General features: G+C 40.9%; 2 protein-coding genes across 7 annotated transcripts in view; one reads left to right on the top strand and one right to left on the bottom strand.

Annotated features, from left to right (window-relative positions):
• Positions 1-3,147: 3,147 nt before the first annotated feature.
• Positions 3,148-12,271, bottom strand: Oxsm (3-oxoacyl-ACP synthase, mitochondrial). Of its 4 annotated transcripts, none has more exons than XM_042679663.1 (3): positions 12,211-12,271; positions 5,123-6,130; positions 3,148-3,590 (listed from the first exon to the last, which is right to left on the bottom strand). In XM_042679663.1, the coding sequence occupies exons 2-3, from the start codon at positions 6,097-6,099 to the stop codon at positions 3,188-3,190; spliced, it is 1,380 nt and encodes a 459-aa protein (XP_042535597.1). In that variant the 5' UTR covers positions 6,100-6,130; positions 12,211-12,271; the 3' UTR covers positions 3,148-3,187. The 4 variants fall into 4 exon arrangements, with proteins under 4 accessions (XP_042535597.1, XP_042535596.1, XP_042535598.1 ...); XM_042679662.1 differs by lacking the exon at positions 12,211-12,271 and adding an exon at positions 7,164-7,244; XM_042679664.1 differs by lacking the exon at positions 12,211-12,271 and adding an exon at positions 7,083-7,170.
• Positions 12,049-20,444, top strand: part of Ngly1 (N-glycanase 1) — a 49,792-nt gene continuing 41,396 nt past the window's right edge. Inside the window, exons 1-2 of one of the 3 annotated variants that reach the window (XM_042679661.1) lie at positions 12,049-12,231; positions 16,045-16,159. In XM_042679661.1, the coding sequence (XP_042535595.1) occupies positions 12,101-12,231; positions 16,045-16,159 (246 nt within the window). In that variant the 5' untranslated portion in view covers positions 12,049-12,100. Of the gene's footprint in view, positions 12,232-14,291; positions 14,386-16,044; positions 16,160-20,444 lie in introns of those variants that run through there. The other 2 variants (XM_042679659.1, XM_042679660.1) reach the window with 2 other exon arrangements.

The raw sequence follows: 20,444 nt of genomic DNA, 5'->3' as shown, positions 1-20,444 counted from the left end.
AGTCAAGTCTCCAATTCTACCAATATATAGGAAACACAAAGATGGAGGATCATGTTCAATGACACCATATACTTGGCACCAGCAAAGTGCAAATACCAAAAACTCTTCAGGAAAGTGACTTATTTTCTTAACAGACAATTTATGTGAGAGGGGCATTTTCAGTCTGTTAGATAATCTCAGGTCTACACTTTCTAATGTGTGAGTCTCATTTTGATCCTGTTTTTGTGTTTTGTTGTTCTGATTATGTCTGTTTTGTTTTTGCCATGCTGGGGATAGAACCTAGAAAGATGTCAGTATGAGGCTGGACACAGACCTTATCTTAAAATAATAACTAAAGAACAAAAAGGCTGGAAGCCAAGGCTCAAGTGGCAGAGCACTTGTTTAACAAGTACAAAGCCCTGAGTTCAAACTCTAGCACTTCAAGTAAATATATGTGTGTGTGTATTATATATAGGATGTACTGTATGTTTTATATGCGTTTATATAATAAATTAAAAGATCTCAGAACTTAGAAAAGGTGAAATATCTCAACCTACACAGTCAGCTTCAGAGCCTATTCTAAAATTACTAGGCAGGTTATCTGATAGATGAAAAGTGCTTGTGGATTTGAAGGATTCTCTCTCCATTCTCTTTTACCAGTGGCTCTTTTCTACTTAATATGCTCCTCCAGTAATACCTTGTCTGGGGAATTACCTCCTGGATCTTTGCATTCTACATTATTATTCATTCATCTTTCTAAACTGCAATATGATGCCTGTGTTTAGTTATTAAAATATTCTAATTCCCTCTTTATCTGAATGCATTTTTAAAGTCAAATATCTCCCTCTTGCTTTAAACCAAAATATAATTCTTAAAACTCTTAAGGAGAAAAACAAAAGATACAATAGCTTATATAAAACACGAGGATTTATGCTGTTAATCTCAAGTAGACAATTTAAGCCTGGCAAGCAAAGATTCCGGTCATGAGCCAGAGCTTTCAACTATCCTGTGGACAAAGGATTTCACATGGAGAGTATTAGCATAATATTTAAACAGACATCAAAAAACAAGATGTCAGTTGGAAGGAACTCGAAGAGGTTAGCCAATGTACCTAGAAAGAGGAGACCTGAACCAGCTGAGAAATGCAGCCTTTCAACCTCTCCTCTCTACAGAAGGAATCTTACAAGCATCCCTGTGGATGTTCAAAGCTTCAAACTGCTTATTTTAGAGAAAAAAGTTAAAGTCTTATTTTCTTTTACCTTGACAAAGCTTTTCTCCTTTTAGTAAGTCCCAATGACAGCCATATAAGTTGATAAAATATATATAAAGTTAAAATCAAAAACACATATGATTTGTTGGATTTAGCAGCTAAGCTTGTGAAAGGAGCTAGACACAGGAATATAGTCTATATACCTACATTTATACAAAATCTGTATATACACAAAATCTACCTACGCTTATATAAAACTCTAGAAAAGAATAAATCCTATCTGCACAATCAGGAAGTTCTTCAATGATGGTCTAGAGCTGGGGAATTGACTGCAAAGGTACACAAAGGAATTTTAAGAAATGAAAAGTTTCTACTTTGATCAAAGTGATGGTTATACGTAAGTCTATATATTTATCAAAGGTTACTGGACTATACACTTAGTGTGAGTGCATTTTGGCCTGGAGGACATGGCTGAAATAGTATGGTACTTGCCTGTTGTGTGCAAAGCCCTGGTTCAATTCCCAGTACCTCTAAAAAAAAGTTCATGTTATTGTATTAAATAAGGCAATGTGTTGGTAGTAATTAGGTTAACAATCAACCAAGAATGGTTTTAAGAAGAATTAAAAATTGAATGGAAAGCCTTGTTGTATGCTTCTGCTATAGCCATGACGTTTTTTTTGTTTGTTTGTTTTGTTTTTTTTGGGGTCCGGTCGTGGGGCCTGAACTCTGGGCCTGGGTGCTGTCCCTCAGCTCTTCAGCTCAAGGCTAGTGCTCTACCACTTGAGCCACAGCACCACTTCTGGCTTTTTTCTTTTTGCTTATGTGGTGCTAAGGAATCGAACTCAGGGCCTCAGGCATGCAAGGCAAGAGCTCTACCACTGAGCCACCTTCCCAGTCCCCATAACATTTTTTTAAACAGGAACTTTTTTATTTGCTAAGTAACAGAAGAAGGCTGTGAGTTCAAATCCTACTACTGTCAAAAAGATACATTAAAACAAAACAAAGCACTCAATTTTCAACTTTGTAAGAAATTTAGGTTAGAACATCCTGTTTCATCCAGGCAACTATGTGACCATCTTTTCTTATAGTTTTTGCTGTTTCCTTTGCCTGTATTTCCTTCAAGGAATCAAGTGTCCCTATGGTGTGTTCCCTGCTATGCAGTCAGTGGTATTTAAAAAAAAAAAGGTGGTGGCTCTCGCCTATAATCCTAGCTACTCAGGAGGATGAGATCTGAGGATTGTGGTTCAAAACCAGCCTGGGCAGGAAAGTCTGTGAGACTTTTATCTCCAATAAACCACTAGAAAACTGGAAGTGGCGCTGTAGCTCAAGTGGTAGAGCACTAGCCTTGAGCAGGAGCTTAGGGACAGCTCCCAGGCCCTGAATTCAAGCCCCCCAACCGACAAAAAAAAAAAAAAAAAAAGTGACAGTCATTCCCAGTAACCCTCATTCTTCTTCAAATGTGGATTTGACTAGAGAGATCAAAGATAGATACAGATAAAGAGATATAGATGGATACCTGCTTGAGGGACTAGACATCACAATATTGAGACCTACTTAAACAGCTTCCAGAGTGCTGTTAGGTCCATCCTCTATCATCTGATGCTCCAGTATGAAGTACACATAGCAGGGAGAAAGGAAGGCCAATATTTACTTTCAATTACAAGCTAGAATACAAAACAGAATCGCAACCTGACAGTTCTTTTTGCTTTCCATTTTGGTGGCCCAAACAGTAGAGTGCTAGCCCTGAGGAAAGAAAAGCTAAGGGACAGTGCCCAGGCCCTGCATTCAAGCCCCACAACCAGCATAAAAAATAAAATAAAAAAAAATTATTTCCCCCAACAAAAATTATGCTACACCAAATACCAATTATGCCAAGACTGAGAAATCCTAACACTAATAAAGGGTATCTGGGTATTGTTATGTAACTGCATTCATGTATATATCACTTCTACATTTATAGAATTTCAAAAGCCAATGTTTAATTAAAAATGACTTGTTTTATATGCCAGCAATACAAAGTGTGGCATTGGTACCACCAAAACCAAAGGAATTGGTTAGCCCAATACATCTTTTCTGTGTTTTCCATTCCTGAGCCTTTAGTGGAACATAATTGAGATCAAATTCTGGTTCTGTACAGTCCAGGTTTAAAGTAGGTGGCAGTCTTCGGTGGTAACAAGCCAGTGTGGTAAAAGCTGCCTCCACTGCCCCTGCAGCTCCCAGCAGGTGTCCCGTGGCTGCCTTCGTTGAGGAAACAGCAAGGGCATATGCATGGTCTTTAAAGAGACGCTTAATCGCTTGGTTTTCAGCAGCATCTCCCAATGGGGTGGAAGTAGCATGTGCGTTGATATAGGAAATCTCTTCAGGTTGTACACCTGCATCTTTTATAGCAGCAGACATGCATCTAGAAAGAAAAGAAATTTATCAGAACTACCTGTACTTTTTATAAGAGATCCCTTATCTGAATGGCTTATGTAAAAGAAACAAAAGTAGTCAGGTACACTAGTTGAATGCCATCTTGGATCTTATGGGAGGCAGAACGCTATTTGCATGAAAATGTCTTACCCAGGACCTTGGTTGATTCATCACCACAGGTTAAATACACTAACCTATTGAGAATATAATTCCAAATCAAATGTAATTCCATTCATCTGAAATGATATTTTTCCTTGGGGGGAAAAATATGTGACTAATTTTCCTTGTAAGAATTTCTTTTGGGCAGGAATGGAAATATAGAGAAAGGTTTAATTTTGTTTTCTTTTATGTTTAAATTCAAATCTTTTCTCAATACTGGGGTTTGAATTCAGGGTCTTGAGCTGTTCAACAGGCACTCTGCCACCAAGCCATGCTCCAGCCCTCTGGACTACCTGGTACATTTTCCAACAACCAAGTAGCATCAATGCTTTAAATAGCCTTTCAAAGTCCTCTCTAAAGCTACAAGCATTTTAAGTACAGAATTATAAAGCCAAATACGAAACCAATCTAATTTTTAAAAAGTCTTTGGAAGAACCTTGAGAAATGTAGATGTCAACATCTTTTCTTTAGTTCCTTTTCTTTGGATAGATAGCTCAGATTATGAAGTGTGTTAAGAGGCCACCCCTACATTGATCCAGATGTACTGTATTCATAAACCGCTTTGTTGATTGACAACTCCTTTGTACAATTATTTAAAGATAATAAAAGAGTATTTTCTTAAAAAGGTATCCCCTAAACGTATCTATTTCTGCATATAACTTGTTACTATGATTGACATGACTAGCCCAGCAAGTGCTCACTAATTCAGAAAGTATTATGGTTCTGTTCAAATGCCTGCTTTTATGAATATAGTACTTTTCCTGGAACACATCTGCACTCACTCATTTCCTACTGTTGTCCATGGCCGCCTTCACACTACAATGGCATGGTTGAGTAATCCTATAAGCACAAAGCCCAAAACAATACTATTTGTCACTTTACAGAAAAATTTGTTAATTCCTGGCTGATCAATCTGGGTAAAACATAATTTGATCTAAGAAAGCTAAGCTATTAACTAGCATACTAAATTATCAAGGAGTTTTTTAAAAAAATTTAGCTCATTAGTTATTTTTTCTAAAACAATAATTAATGTGCTATTCAAGATGTAGTCTTTAGCCAAGCACCATCACCATCACCTACCAACTTGTTAGAAATATAGAGTCTTAGCTGGGAGAGTAGCTCAAGTGGCAGAGTGTCTGCTTTGCTTAGCAAGCCTCAAGGCCCTGAGTTCAAACTCTAGTATCATAAGTCAATTGTTCTCAAACATTTCAAGCAAAAAGTTTAAAAATAAAATTTTGTGTAGTCTAAAACAAAAAAACCATGTATTATATCCCTAAACCAATTATTACAGTTTTCTTTAATAATCTGAGACTCTAATATCATGTAGGAAAAACCATTTTGAAAGAAACAAATATTCTTTACCTTAAGGCACCGTCTCCTTCAGGATCAGGGGCAGTTATATGACCAGCATCACCTGAAAGTCCATAGCCCAGAACTTCTGCATAGATCCGAGCCTTCCTTTGAACAGCATGTTCATGTTCTTCCAGCACCAACACAGCAGCACCTTCTCCCATTACAAAACCATCTCTCTTCGGATGAAATGGTCGACAAGCCAACTTAGGGTCTGAGTTTGTGCTCAGAGCCCGGGCCCTGGAAAACCCCGCAAGAGACAGAGGACTAATGCAAGAATCTGTACCTCCTGCCACCATCACATCAGCATCCCCATAGGCTATAAATCTGTAAGAATCTCCCACAGCATGAGCGCCTGTAGTACAGGCTGTGGATACTGCATGATTGGGGCCCTTGAGTTTATATCGAATGCTGACCTGACCTGCTGCCATATTGATCAGAATCTTAGGGACAAAGAATGGACTGACTTTATTATAACCTTTTGTCTCAAACATAAAAGCAATTTCGGAAACAATTTCAAGAGGAACCATGCCCATGCCAATTGCAACACCAGTAGCCACTTGATCCACTTCTGATTGAGGATGCCAGCCGGAGTCTTTCAGGGCTAACTCTGCTGCCCCAATGGCCATGATGGTGGGAGAAGACATGGACTTGATATCTGATTTGGACACAAAATTTTGTTCATTGAACTGACCTTCATCAAGACCTCTTGGCACACAAGCAGCAACACTACAAGGGATACTCTTATACTCTTCACCAAGCAGTGAACCAATTCCACTTTCTCCACGGAGAAGAGCATCCCACACTAACTGAGTTCCCACACCAAGGGGAGTCACTAAGCCAATGCCTGTAATGACAACTCGCCTCCGGATTTTGGATGTTTGCACCGTTCCAAGAAACCTTTTATGTCTTATTATTCCTTGGCATGATCTTGAAAATAGATGCGTGCTTGTAATATTTAGGAGATTCTGTAAGCAGTTTGACAACATGGTTGAGATTCAGATAGCCAGAAACATATTCCTGTAACAGACAACAGACAGGAAATATTGTTTAAATAGCATAAGGGTATAAGACCAAACGAGGTGGTTCCTTTGGGGAGATGACTAATGTGAGCTGTTAATGAGCTCAGAGAAAATAATATGCCAGGAACCAGTGGTTTATGCCTGTAATCCTAGCTACTCAGGAGGCTGAGATCTGAGGGGCTGCGGTTTGAAGCCAGCCTGAGGCAGGAAAGTCCATGAGATTCTTATATCCAATTAACCACCAGAAAACCAGAATTGGCACATTGGTTCAAGCGGTAGAGCGCTTGCCTTGAGCTGAATGAAGAGTGCAGAGTTCAATCCCCAGGACAAACAAAGGAACAAAAATGCAAAGGAGAGAGAGACAGAGACACAAACATATAAATATATGAGATAATCTTAAATTATATCTTATCAAACCATTGGGCCTTAATAATCAATCCATTTTCAAGATTGTAACTGCCCTCAGACATTCAAAGTCAAGGTGAGCTGATAACTATTTCTTTAAACAAGAATTGTGTAATTAAAACTAGCCAGGTACCCCAAAACCTGATATAGCCAGCAGGGAATATTCCCTCCTCCCCCCCCCCCCCCCAGGGTTTCAGGGGATTTACTCTAAATGGTATTTCTAGTGTGGATGACACAGCAAACACGTTACAGAGGTGGAGCGGGTGGACTTTCTATTTCATACCAAAGATCAACAACCTTTTAGAAAGGTCATCCAGGACTAAGAAACCTAGGGTCTGGAGACCTGTGAATCTGAAACTGAAGCTTTCAGGGGAGAAAAGGAGCTACTCCACCTCTCCTAAGGGGTAATCCGGAAAAGGAGCAGGCGGGGAAACCACCGCACAGCAGGCCGACAGGGGCGGGGAATGCGGCCTTTCCCCACGCCGCCTCACACTCACACACCAAGGAACTAGGGCAGATGAAACTAACAAGAAACAAGGGCAGACCACAAGGATTGATTCTGGGCCTCAGACAACCCGATCTGGGGCTGGAGCGATGGAAGCAGGGGAGCTCGGCCCGGCTGGTACCTGTAACCGAGACAGCGCCTCTGCGCGACCAGAGCCCTCCAGGCAGACGCAGCGTGCACATGCGCACAAGCACGCCCCCGCCCCCGCACGCACGCACACGTCAGGAACGCACACCTCGCGTCCGAGCGCCCTTCAGCCTGTTGTCTTCAGCGCGGCTTGACCTTGTTCAAGGTCAGATGGACCGATGACGCAGGGACCCTTAGCAAGACCCCCCCCCCCCCCGCAGTAGCTCGCAAACACTAGCACCTGCACGCAAGGCGGTGACACAGTCTTGGCCCACCCCAAAGAGCATTGGTTTTCTTCTTTGGGCAGGACAATGCCCACCTGTTCTTACTTTGTCAAAGAAGGGCTCCATAGTATTCTGAAACCCCGAAGGGAAATGACTTGTAGCCGCAAAGTTTATTTATGGTAGGGAGAAAAGCAGAACTAACCCAAGTACCAATCCTCAGGAAGTTGGTTGTGTAATGTTTTGGTGTTTTCCAAATACCATGCAATCATTTCAATTATTTTTTTAAGACTTTAAAAAATATTTTTTGTAGGTGAAAATTAGTACGCAAGTACGTGGAGTGCTAGTGAGGAGATAAAAGTTACAAGGTAACACATACGAATTATTTTAAAAATCTGCAAAGATATGCGATTGTGATTCTTCTCCCTTATCTTTTCTTAACATTTTAATACTATAATCACTTTGTAATAAAGTGTTTTACTCATTTGTTTACCTCAGGTAGGGTCGTGCTCAAAAGACCATACCCACTGTTTGACAGGAATGGAAACAAGAAAATGGAGACAACTGTTTCCAAAGACATGAATTTATTCATGATAGTTGCTCAGAGCTGGCTGTGGATATGTCAGGGGAAAATATAAATTTTAAAGGCAGAAAGTAATAAGCAAGGTGGTATTTGTAGACTATTCGCTGTTCAGCTATCTTCAGTGTGAGTTTCAGTCTTTAGTTAAAGGACTGATCATATAATGAAACATGAATATGACTAGAAGGTTCCTATACCCTTCATTTTTCTTTCTAGGTAATACCTTTTAAAACCATTATTTCTAAGTACAAATATTTTCCTTTAGCTTTTTTCTAGTTGATCCAGGATTTAAATGAGTTTGGAAATTTAGTTTGTCTAAAACAGTTTGGGAAAGCCCAGTTTGACCTTGAGTCATCATTGATCCATGAACCTTATTCAGGGAAAATAGAGTTCCATTAAGAATTAAAGACATATAGTTATATAATAAATTGTGATGGCTGAAAAGTACCTAAGATCTCCTCTTTTTTTTTTTTATTGCTGTACAATATGTTATAAAGGCTTCTAAAATTTTCTTTGAAACTGAACTCATGAAAGTTTTCATGTGTTTTTTTCTAATATTACAAATGTATTTTTTCCAATATTACAAAAAATGATAACATCTGGTAGAAAAGGTTAAAAAAAACATCATTTTTATTTCTACCTCTGATCTTACATCCAGTTTGAAAGTATCATAGATTTTATGATATTCTAATAATTTACATTAGTTAATACCTTAGTGCTTGCTACAGTGCCATGGGGTTTTCTTGAACCCAAATCACTAAATTGGTTCCATTTTATTATAAGCTCCTGTTAAAACTTAAGTTTACCTTAAATCTTTGGTAATTGAATTCAAAACTATCTATTCAAATATAGCTACCATTTTCTATCAAACACACTTTCTACACAGCAAACTGACCTCACTTTTTTTTTTTTAATGTGATGCTGGAATCAAACCCAAACCACTTCTCAAACACAAGAGACAAGTACTCTAACACCGAGCTGCACACCAGGCTCACTGTATCTTGACGGACTATAATTTTTCGTATCTCTATATTTGTCATGTATTTTCAACAAATATTCATGTTTCTCCCACTTCATGCTGAAAAGTAGAGTACCAAAAAAGTTCATAGTGTAACAGAGGGAGATAGCCATGGAAACTAATATATATATAGCCTACTGAAACAAATGTTATTGAAGAAAAAACAGTAAAAATTAGTATATCATTGTAGCACCAAGGTGATAAGGAATCAGTGTGGCCTTACTCTTAAGTCAGGAAAGGTTTCAAGGAAGTGACTCTTGAATTGCATTTTAGAAACTTGTACCTCCTGATTTAGTAAACTAACTGGGGAAGGACATCCAGGATTAGGAAGAGAAAAGAGACCTGGAAACATAAAGTTTCAACATGGCCAATGTCAAGTTTGATATGGGACAAAAAAGTAAAAGCATAAGAGTAGGGGTTGGGGGAAGATCATGAAAGATTTGGCTGTTATACCAAGGCCTTTAGATTTGATCCTGTAGTCTAAATAATATATGCTAGCAGTTCTGGTCTAATTTGGAGAATAAAATCTTTTACTGACTCTAAACTCCCCTGGAAAGGACCTGATAAATTAATTGCTTTCATCAGTCTTTCCTACTTCTGTCTTGAACAAGCTACTTCATAGAATTAAGTTACCTTCTTGGATCCTAACACCATTTGACTTTAGAATGTGGACGTGGGAGCCATAGAAAACACATGCTCAGATAGATGGGTGAGGGAGCCATAGAAAACACATGCTCAGATAGATGAGTGCTCTAGATACGATCCCAACTTTGGTAGTATACAGGGTAAATAGGAAAGGTGTGGGAATGGACACAGGGAAGAGTAAGGCTGAGAAAAATATGATTAGGACCTGAACTAAGGCACTGACCAGGAGGCAGGAGGCAGGAGGCAGGAAAGGTTGAGAAGGAAACCTTGCTAGGATCGTTTGTGATTAAATGTTTTTGGGTTCTTTCACAGAAGTGTCTCTTTTCCTTAACCTTCTTAATCTCTCAGTTGAAGGATTCTGGTCAAATTCTCCCACTTCCATAAACTCCTCCTTCTGGAGTTCTTAAACTTGACTGTGTATTGAAATCACCTGAATGGGCTTCCTACTACACAAACTGCTGAGCCTCACCTCTCAAGATGGAGCTTAAGAATCTTTGCTGACAAGTTTCCTGTTGAGGCTGATATAGCTGTTCTAAAAAATTCATGACTTGCACAAAAGGGAGGAGCATGCTTATCTCCTTCACTACTCATAGTGCCTAGACATAATCACTTCATAAATATTTGATGAAAGAATGAATTATGGAACGGATGAACACATGCATGCCTTTATGCCATTACATCAGCTAGTATACAGTCACTGTTTTGACTGTTTCTTAGCAAGTGATTGTTTTTAAACCAACACCTATTTACCAGTGGAAGAACTATCTGGATATGTTAATATCATTATTTTTGTTTTCCCTACAGATTCAGAGTCTCTCATGTCCTTTCAGACCACTTTACATAAAGCAGACACAATATTGTTAATCATTTAATCAAACAATAGTGAATTACCACACCAATCCCTAAATGGCTTCCATATTTTTTTTCTATTTGCTCTAGTCATTATTGAGGTTAACATTTTCTTTTTTCTTTTTAAATGACTTAAGAGATCCTGGTAAAAATGTAGTGCGCAACTTATTTTATAAGAATAGGGCCATCATGTTTCAATATTAAAGATGTACTTAATGAAGTGGGAATTCTGGGAAAATACCATTATGTTGGAACAAGGAAAAAAAATCAAGTGAAATAATAGAAAATCTACTGCTGATTTAGGAGCAAATCATACTATAGTTGAACCAATGAGTATAGAGAGGTCGAGAATAACTTAATATTCCTAAGTTTTCTAAAGGAAACTGAAGAATCAAAAGCTTCAACATGACTCAAGTGAAGAAGGGAGGGTAAGAAAACAGTGAAACAAAGTCCCTCATTACATAAGTTTCCTTAATACTCTTCTAAATACTGGTATCCAAAAAGATCGTGCTCAAAACTTTTTTTCTTATAGAATCTAAAACATCTAATCTTCTACAGTTGACTTCTGTAGCCACTGACTAAGGTCCCTGAATTAAAATGTTATGTAAGTCAGAAAAATGCTACTAGGCATTTAATTATTGAAAATGATTGGTTTCAGTAGCTATTAACACATTACCAAACGAACATGACATTCTTCTTTTCTTTCTCCTTCCCTTCTTTCATTCCTTGCTTCCTTCCTTTTTCTCTCTCCCTTCTCCCTCCCTCTCCCTTACTCCTCCCTCTCCCTCTCTCTTTCTGGTGCCCATACTGAGGCTTGAACTCAGGTTCTTTTGCTCTTCATTCCCATTTGGCTACTTTGCTCATAGCTGAGGCTCTTCCACTTGAGCCATGACTCCAATTTCCGCAATATTCTTCAAATTGGTCCAAAATACTACAAACTTAGATTTGGCAAATGGCTAGTAACTGGGTGAACTTGTTCAGAGATGTTGGAAGCAAACAGATAACGAGGTAGGGAGAAGATGTAAGAGTGCTGGGTGCTGGTGCGGCTTGTTTCTATAACCCTAGCTACTTAGGAGGTGGAGATCTGAGGGTTAAAGTTTGAAACCAGCCTAGGCAGACAAATTCCAGAGACTTGATCTACCATTAACCAGCCCACAGTGTAATCGGACCTTGAAAGGGCGCTCCAGCGCAGCTCCTGGGACTGGTAAAATAACCGAGCAGGGCTTTGGCCACGCTATTGTTTTTGACCACGTGATGAAGGAAAAGCTGTAACACTGCTTATTTGTGGGGAAGGAAAGTGGCGGGGAACCCGTGATGCCACCACGCGTGCACCAGCAACCAGCACCAGCACCAACACCGGCTTGCCACGTCGCCCGCCCACCGGGATCCACAGCCCAGACCCCAGTCCCGCCTCTCTAGGAGGAGCCCTGGCCCACGCGGCCTGGCCACGCCCCTCGCGGTCTGGCCACGCCCTCCGTCCCGCCACGTCCCCCCTCCCACCCTCGCGTTCCCACAGCCCCTCCGCCCGAGCGTCGCTGCAGGGGCCCGGGCGCGCTGAGGCGCCTGCTCAGTGCGGCCCACGGCGTGCGAGGGGCGGTGACGGCCGCGGGCGCTCAGGCATGGCGGCGGCCGCGCTGGGTAGCGCGTCGGGTTCGGCGTCCCCGGCCGTGGCCGAGCTCTGCCAGAACACTCCGGAGACCTTTCTGGAGGCCTCCAAGCTGCTGCTCACCTACGCCGACAACATCCTGAGGTGCGGACGGGCAGGCGGGCGCGGCTCCGGGACGGCCGTGGTCCGGGGAGGTGGGGGGGGGGCCCGGCCGGGCCGGCGGGGCGGCGCCGGGGATCGTGGGGCCCACCCCGCGTGGGTGGAGAAAGTTCACCGCTCTGACCGGGCCCCGGAGGGCGGTGCCCGGCCACCGGGGGTGGGGGGTGGCGGGGCGGGCCCCGCCCCTCACCGCGTCCCCCGCCCCTCACCGCGCCCCCCGCCCCTCACCGCGCCCCCCGCCCCTCACCGCGCCCCCCGCCCCTCACCGCGTCCCCCGCCCCTCACCGCGCCCCCTGCCCCTCACCGCGCCCCCCGCCCCTCACTCCTCCCGCCCCTCACCCCTCCCGCCCCTCACCGCGTCCCCCGCCCTCACCGCGTCCCCCGCCCCTCACCGCGCCCCCCGCCCCTCACCGCGTCCCCCGCCCCTCACCGCGTCCCCCGCCCCTCACCGCGTCCCTTCCGCTTGGACGTGCTTAGCGGACGGTCTTCGCCGGTTGTCACGTTCGCCTCCCCTAGGTGGACAACCTGATACGAAAGCTTAGCACAGCCGTGGGTGGTGGGTGTTCGAAACTCCCCTGGCCCACGATCGCGGCCTGGCCTTTGGTTCTTTAGAGCGGCGATTTCCGCCGGGTGCTATCCGTAGGCAACCCTTGGGGAGAGGTAAAGTCGTTCGAATGATTCTCCCGTGAGTAAAGGAAACGCTTCCCCGGAGCACCGAGTACGGAGTCAGGAGGCGAGGGTGACGGTTCATTTCCCACTTCAACTTTAGATCCGTGATGAGCTGGCTGTCCCAGGGTCGTGGTTGTGTGGGAGAGGGAAAGGGAATGGAAGCGGAAGGAACTCATCCAGTTGCTCCTCAAGGTCTTAGACTCGCTCTCTCTCTCTCCCTCCCCACCCCCCTCTCTCTCTTTTCCCCCCCCAGTGAGGCCCCTGGCTTCCTTGGCTCTTCTAATGGGTGGGTAGATTGGCAGGAAAGAAATTCGAAGCTTCAAGGCTATCGATTTCAAGTACCTGGGAGTTTAGAAACAGTTAGAAGGGCAGTTTTTAAATCGAGGACAGCGATGGTGGCCAGGTGTTCTGAGGCATGCCAACATGTGGCCTGTTTGGCGCTACATAATTGTGATCTGTGTGGAGATCACCTTCCTCCTCTGTGACACCTCAACTTGCTTTTCGACCCGGAGAGATCTTAGAAACTCTTCATAATGCTGATGGACTCTGGAGGAATTCAAGGCTGGGCCTTCCCACCTGGAAAGCCGCTGTGGAGAATGGAGAAGAAAGCCTGCCTTTTTAAAAGGTTAATTTTTGCTCTCCGTCCAGTGAAACCAAAAGAACTGAGACCAGAGTGCTGTAACGAAGGACAGCTTTACATACAAATAATGGCCTTTGGTCATAACCATCCTTATGAATGTTTACCAAGCTTGAAAGAATCTCGGTATGCGCGCCATTTGTGCTCCAGACTTTATGGCCCATGTTTGTGATCTGAAACACTTGTTTGTTTTTAATCGAAAAAGGAAATTAGGAGTTTGGAACACATAACAGGTTGATGTGAAAAACTACCCTTTTTAGTTTGTTTCAAATAATGGCGTCTCTTTCAGGATTGGGTATGGAGTACTATCCTTTCTTCCATGTCCAACTCCAGTGACTTCCCAACCTCATAACAGAAAAAGCTCCAAGTCCCTTCCTGGTTTGTTCCCAGATACACAATATTACAGATGTAACTTATTTTACCAGAGTTTTTATTGAGGGAGGGGGTCTTCAAAAATTCTAAATGGCTAGAGCCACGCCCCCAGCCCTCAACTTATTTCAGAACAGAGAAAATCAAGGTTATTCTGTCCTTTTGCTTTTGAGAAATCAAACATCAGAAGTAAAGCACTTTTTAAAGCACATTTTCTTGATATGTCTTGATCCTACCTCAGAGTCTGACATAGTATTTTGTAGTGCCAAAATGAGAATTTCATTAGCAGACTGTTTTTTAAAAAAAGTGATAAATGCTTAATCTCAAGGGAAAAAAGTTGATTACGTTTAAAATTTCTGCTTTGGATGATATTTATTCTATCCCTCATCTAACAGTCACAGTCTAGTTAAATTACAGAATGAAATAAGGAGTCGTTTGCATGCGGAGATGCCACTTACTTCGAGGTAAAGATGAGGCTGTCCTCAGTAATACATACTTTCTCAAACATCTGTAGTAGTTTCACTGGAATTACTCACTTTTTTAAGGATGGGTTTTTATTCACTTAAATATAGATTTGATCTTTCACTAATTTTCTTTGCTAACTGCACATAGCTATTGATTATGAACTGCACTGGGTGTGCACTAGGTGTGACTAGAAAATAGTTTCATTAAAAAACATATGTTTGGGTGCAAGATAGGTATGGAACTCAGCTATATCATAAAAACTTAAGAATAATTTGAAGATGATGTTTAAGTACTTACATACTTACATGAAGAGCTATCTGGGAGATCTGACATTTAACACTTTAGACAATAGAGGTTTGATAACATAGGACCAGTTGATACAATAAGAGAAAACATATAGTTGACATGACAAAAGGAAGGGGAAAAGAGCCTAAAAGAAGCATACTGAAAGTTTCATCACCACTCCCCAAAGTGTGCTCCTAAGCATTTCTTAATCCCATCAAACTGGTGAGAAGAACCATTACAGTCTTCAGAATAACTGTAGATTAAAACCCCACTCATTTCAATAACATCTAAAAGACATCCCCCTAAAAAGTCTCAAAGATGCAAAGTAATTGCTAACAAGTAAAACTATTCCAAGTTAACAGGAATAGTTAATGGTAACAGATAGGGGGAAAATCAAAGCTTTACAACAAAAACTTGACAAAAGTCTGTAAAAAAAATTAAGTTAATTGAAGAAGAAAAGCAAAAAGCAAGATGAATCTTGAAGTGAGGTCCTTAACTGCAGGATTAAGAAAAATAGTGATGAATTCAAGGGTACTAGTTGTCTAAGATGAGTCAAAAGCTTAAGATATTTGTACAGCACCTTCCCAAGGGCAAAAAACAAGAAACTGATGGGTTTGAGTTTTATGGCCCTACTAAATTTTTTCTGACCGTGTGCGTGTGTGCGCGCAAGTGCACGCAGAGATGAACTTCACTGCCTGGGCTGGCTTTGAACCATTATCCTCAGATCTCAGCCTCCTGAATAGCTAGGATTACAGGCATGAGCCACTGGTACCCAGCTAAAAATCTTAATTATTTCGTATTTTTCTTTCATTGTCATACTTTCCATAACAAAGATATATTTTGAACTGAAGTAAAACTTAGGGTAAAAGCAAATTGCTCTGGAGAAGAAAGTGAAGTGACTGAAGGTTTACCTAGGTTCATGTTTGTTGAAGTAAAGCTTTTAGCTTCTATTTGAGAAGCTAAATGTGCAAGTCATTCATTTCATGAATATTTATTAACCAAATTCATGCCAGGCACAATTGTAGATGGTAGAGTGCTATCAGAACAAAACACACAAAATCTTCTGCCCTATTTGGAGGCTATATTGATACTTTTTTCTTTTAGAAGCCTGAAAGACTCAAAGGTACCAATTGTAATAGTACAGAATTAGTATGTCACATTTGTTTTTCTTATGGAAGCATTAATACTAGCTTGAAAGTGGATAATTAGGTTGTACCAAATGTATACTGAAGTAAGAATCACAAAAGTGGACTTTTTTCAGGCCGTTTCCACTTTTTCTCTACTCACATGTACAAACATAGCCAATATAAAATATGAAGAGATATGCCTCTGAAAACTACAAATTGATACATATAACTTCTGTTTTTTATCAGAAACCCTAATGATGAAAAATACAGATCAATCCGAATTGGAAACACAGCTTTTTCTACTAGACTCTTGCCTGTCAGAGGAGCTGTTGAATGTTTATTTGAAATGGGTTTTGAAGAGGTAAGTATGCATACGTGTTTCTTGTCCCCTCTTTACAAATGAAGCAGTTATAATGTTGGTAATTTTCTGAATAAGATTGTATTTTTATTAATTGATCACTTTATAAATGGTTAATTCTTTGTCTCTTCAGTCTTTTAGCAAAAACTTGATTTACGGATATATATGAATACTGATAATAGACTGTGTGTTCAGTAAGAGATGGAAGGAATCTGAAGTAAACCCAGAAAAGCTAAGTAGAGTTGGCACAAAAAATGGTTTGCTTCTGTGACAGGAGAGGAGTCGCAATGTGTTTACTTCACAAGAAGTTGGTGGTTCCATCTTCTAGAATCTTTTGACAGTGTTTACTTTTATAACACAATGGAAGTAGTTACTAAAGTCATGAATTAGCTAGGCATGGTGGTACATGCCTGCAGTCTCAGCTACTTGGGAAGCTGAGGTCAGGAGGATTATGAAATACACTTCAGCCTGGGCAGCAGAGCAAAATCTTGGTTCTGTTTTATGGAGCACTGGAAGAAATTGAACAAGATTATGGAGGCACAGTTGTCAGTGGCAGCCTTAAGTACTAAATTAACAGTGGTAGACATTGTTTGAAAAGTTGTGTTTAGCTACTATAGATTTCCCTTTACTGTCTGCTTCCCAACCCAGATTCTATTTAAAAAAACTGAAGATGTGATAGTGAACTAGGTAATTATAATCCCATCTCAGCTAGAGCTCACATTCTAAAGTAAAGGTCCAGTGAAAAGCAGCTGCCTAACTGTGAAAGCTCAAGGAAAGCCTCTGTGAAGATTAAGCTGTGACCTTCGGGACAAGAAACAGTCCAGTACCTGACACTCCTTTCATGCAGAAGATTGATGTGGATAATGAAGTTCTGTTAGGAATGATTCTGACCCAGAGACAAAATCCAGGACTTGCATGGTTTTGAGGGCTATGGTAAAGACTTAGACTCTATTCTAAGTGAGAGAGAAAGGCATTAGAAAGTTTTAAGAATATTTTCAAAGATTATTCTGGCATTGTAAAGAAAATGTTCTAGATATTTGGGAGTTGGGGGAAGGAATGGTACCAAGATACCATTAGATGCCTTATTGTAGTAGTCTAAGTAAGAGATGATAGTGGTTCTGTAAGTTTCTTGATGGTAGTGCTAACTTTTAGAAGACTGCTAATGCATCACAGATGTTAGGCAGTAGGAAACATGGAACTAAAGTATGGTAGCAGTGAAGGAGAGAACTATATAGGTCCAGGTCTATATAATTCCACTAATTAGTGGAATATATCTATATATGAGTGGAATCATCAGCTCTTACTAATGAGTTGAATGGTGGAATATAAAGGGAAAGAAGTAATCAGGATCTTATTAAGTTTTAGATTGAGAAGCTAAGTAGATAGGAGTACCTTCAAGTTAGATGGAGAAATATTGGACAGTAATATGTTTCAAGGAAGAAACCACTACCTATGTTTTGGGCAATTACAACTACTTTCCTGTTAAATACTATTCAAGTAGAGATATTATTGGTTAAATGAGTCCACAACTCAAAAGGAGAGATCAGGCTGGGGGATATAAGATACGGTGTCATCAGATCATATATGATACAAGGCATCTGAACAGAGAGAATTTGAAACCTGCAGGGAGAAAAATGACAGTATTGCTGATTTTGTTCAAGGAAATGCAGATTTTTGAAACTCCAGTTAGGGAAATGAATAACTGACAAGTGGAGACAATGTCAGTTTCTCATTGAAATGTCAGATTCAGTGGAATTAATATTTGTCTTTCTTTTCACAAATACTTCCAGGTAGGAAGTTTATCCCAGAATCACTCCAGAATTTACCACTGTTCTGATTTCTCATGTTATAGAAAACCCCTGAGTCTCAGGCAAAGTTGATGGTAAATCAAACTAGCACCACCTAACAGACCACTCAGACTTAGAGCAGTATTGGATTTGCAAATTTTCACAGTTTCAGAAAATCTGAACTTTTTAATTTTCTGTTTGAGGATTAAACTTGGGGCATTATTCTTGCATTCTACACTTAACCCATGCCTCAACTGTTTTTGGTTTAGATTAGATTTTATGTTTTAGTGACCCAATGCTACTCCTCAGGTTTTTACCTCAAGGCTAGCACTCTTAACAATTGAGCCACAGCTCCATTTGTGACTTTTTGGTGCTTAATTAGAGATACAAGTCTCAAGAACTTTCTTGGCCAGGACTACCTGTGAACCTTAATCCTACTTTTAGCCTACTGAGTGGCTAGGGTTACAGGTGTGAGCCACCAGCACACAGTACTTTATATTTTTATGGGTAGGTGTCAATGTTTGGCAGGGTGAGCCTTAGATCTTGATTATCCTACATATCCCTGGGATTACATGAGCCACTATGCCCAGCTTATTTGTTGAGATGCAGATTTATTAGCTTTCTGCTTGGGCTGGCCTTGAACCATGATCCTTCCAATTTCTACTAATTGAGTAAACTAATGGAGTTGAAACTGAATTCTACTACCCAAAAGAAATTTATTTGCTTCTTTGAGTTAAGATTTTTCTGACATACATACATATATATATATATATATATATATATATATTCCACCACATTTTCTTGATCCATTCATCTACTGAGGGGCATCTGGGTTGGTTCCATATCTTAGCTATGGTAAATTCACTTGTTCATTTCTTAAAACTGTTATACAACCTTGTGGTTTTTGGTCTGTGGTCTAAGATGGCATCAAATACAGCAAAATAATTGAGATCATACAATTTTTTTTTTTTTGTCTTGGTGGTACTGGGGTTTGAACTTAGCATTGCCCTTGCTAGGTAGGTACTCTGCCACTTGAACCATGCCCCTGATATTTTTTGCTTTAATTTTTTGTGGTTTTTTGTTTTTGTCGGTCATAGGGCTTGAACCCTAGGTCTGGGCGCTGTCCCTGGACTCTTAGCTCAAGAAGAGCACTCTACCACTTGAGTCACAGTGCCCCTTCCAGTTTTGGGGTGGTTAATTGGAGATAAGAGTCTCACAGACTTTATTGCCCAGGCTGGCTTTGAACCCCTGTCCCAGATCTCAGCCTCCTGAGTAGCTAAGATTACAGGCATGAACCACTGGCGCCCAGCTTGCTTTAGTTTTTTTTTTGGGGGGGGGGGGAGGGGATTTTTTGTGAGGATGTTGGGAGTCTCACCTTTTCTGCATGGGTGGTAGTCGATGGTCGTCTTCCTACTTAAACTACTCATGTAGCTGGGATGGCAGATATGTATGACCATGCTTATCTTTTTGTTGAGAATGGGGTCTTCCTAAGTTTTTGCCTTCATTGGCCTCAAATGCAATTCCACTGGTCTCTGCTTCCCAAGTAGCCATCACACCTGAGTTCATGTGGTTTGAATCCCAGTTCTGGCTATCATTCTGTAGTATCAGATAGGTTATTTAACTTTTCTGAGCCTTTATGTTTTCATGTTTAAAAAAAAAGGCTAAATCTAATACACCTTCCTTTCAAGTTGGTTGTGGAAATTACTTGAGAAATACTGACTGCAAAATGCATAGAACTTAGAACTTACAAAACACACACAAGCATACACAAATACATGCACACTAAAATGATCCTTTTTAAAATATATAATATTAAAAATTCAATCCAGGATCTCATACTTGCTAAGCAAAACCTCTACACCTTGATCTCTGTTTCTAACCCTTTGCTTTAATTTGTTCTTGAGATAGGGTCTCACTGTTCTCAGGCCTTGAACTTAGATTCCATCTGCCTCCACATCCCCCAGTAGCTGGGATTACAGATGTACACATCAGCTTTTTTTTTTTTCTGCTTGTCTTGGGACTTGAAATTAGGTGGCTCAGTGGTAGAGCGCTTGCCTTGCATGCCTGAGGCCCTGGGTTCGATTCCCCAGCACCACATAAGCAAAAAGAAAAAAGCCGGAAGTGCCGCTGTGGCTCAAGTGGTAGAGCGCTAGCCTTGAGCTGAAGAGCTCAGGGACAGCGCCCAGGCCCAGAGTTCAGGCCCCATGACCGGACCCAAAAAAAAAAAAAAAAAAGAAATTAGGGCCTGGGTGCTGGCTCTAAGCTTTTGTGCTCAAGGTCTTTAAGGACTTGAGTTTAAAGATTGTTCTATAACTTTAAATATGTATAGTTTAGTTTAACACATAGTAGTTAGGATATAGTGTAAAGTTTCAGTACAAACATACAATATGCAATGATCAGATCAAGATAATTGGCATAACTATCACCTCAGTTATGCTGAAAATATTGCAAGTCCTCTACCAAGTTTTTGAATATTCACTTGTCAACCAAAGTTATTCTGC

Source organism: Dipodomys spectabilis, unplaced genomic scaffold (assembly GCF_019054845.1).
Source record: "Dipodomys spectabilis isolate Male_0828 unplaced genomic scaffold, ASM1905484v1 ptg000054l, whole genome shotgun sequence".
In the NCBI taxonomy this organism is placed as follows: domain Eukaryota; kingdom Metazoa; phylum Chordata; class Mammalia; order Rodentia; family Heteromyidae; genus Dipodomys; species Dipodomys spectabilis.
The sequence above is the reverse complement of the archived record's forward strand: the minus strand, read 5'-3'. Positions and strand labels throughout refer to the sequence as shown.

What these genes read in the sequence shown, in the direction of transcription:
- Oxsm (XM_042679663.1), bottom strand. Translation starts at nt 6,099, where the DNA reads ATGTTGTCAAACTGCTTACAGAATCTCCTAAATATTACAAGCACGCAT. An exon ending in GAAGGAGACGGTGCCTTAAG is followed by an intron (nt 3,591 to 5,122) that starts GTAAAGAATATT and finishes TTTTCTTTCTAG; the next exon opens with ATGCATGTCTGCTGCTATAA.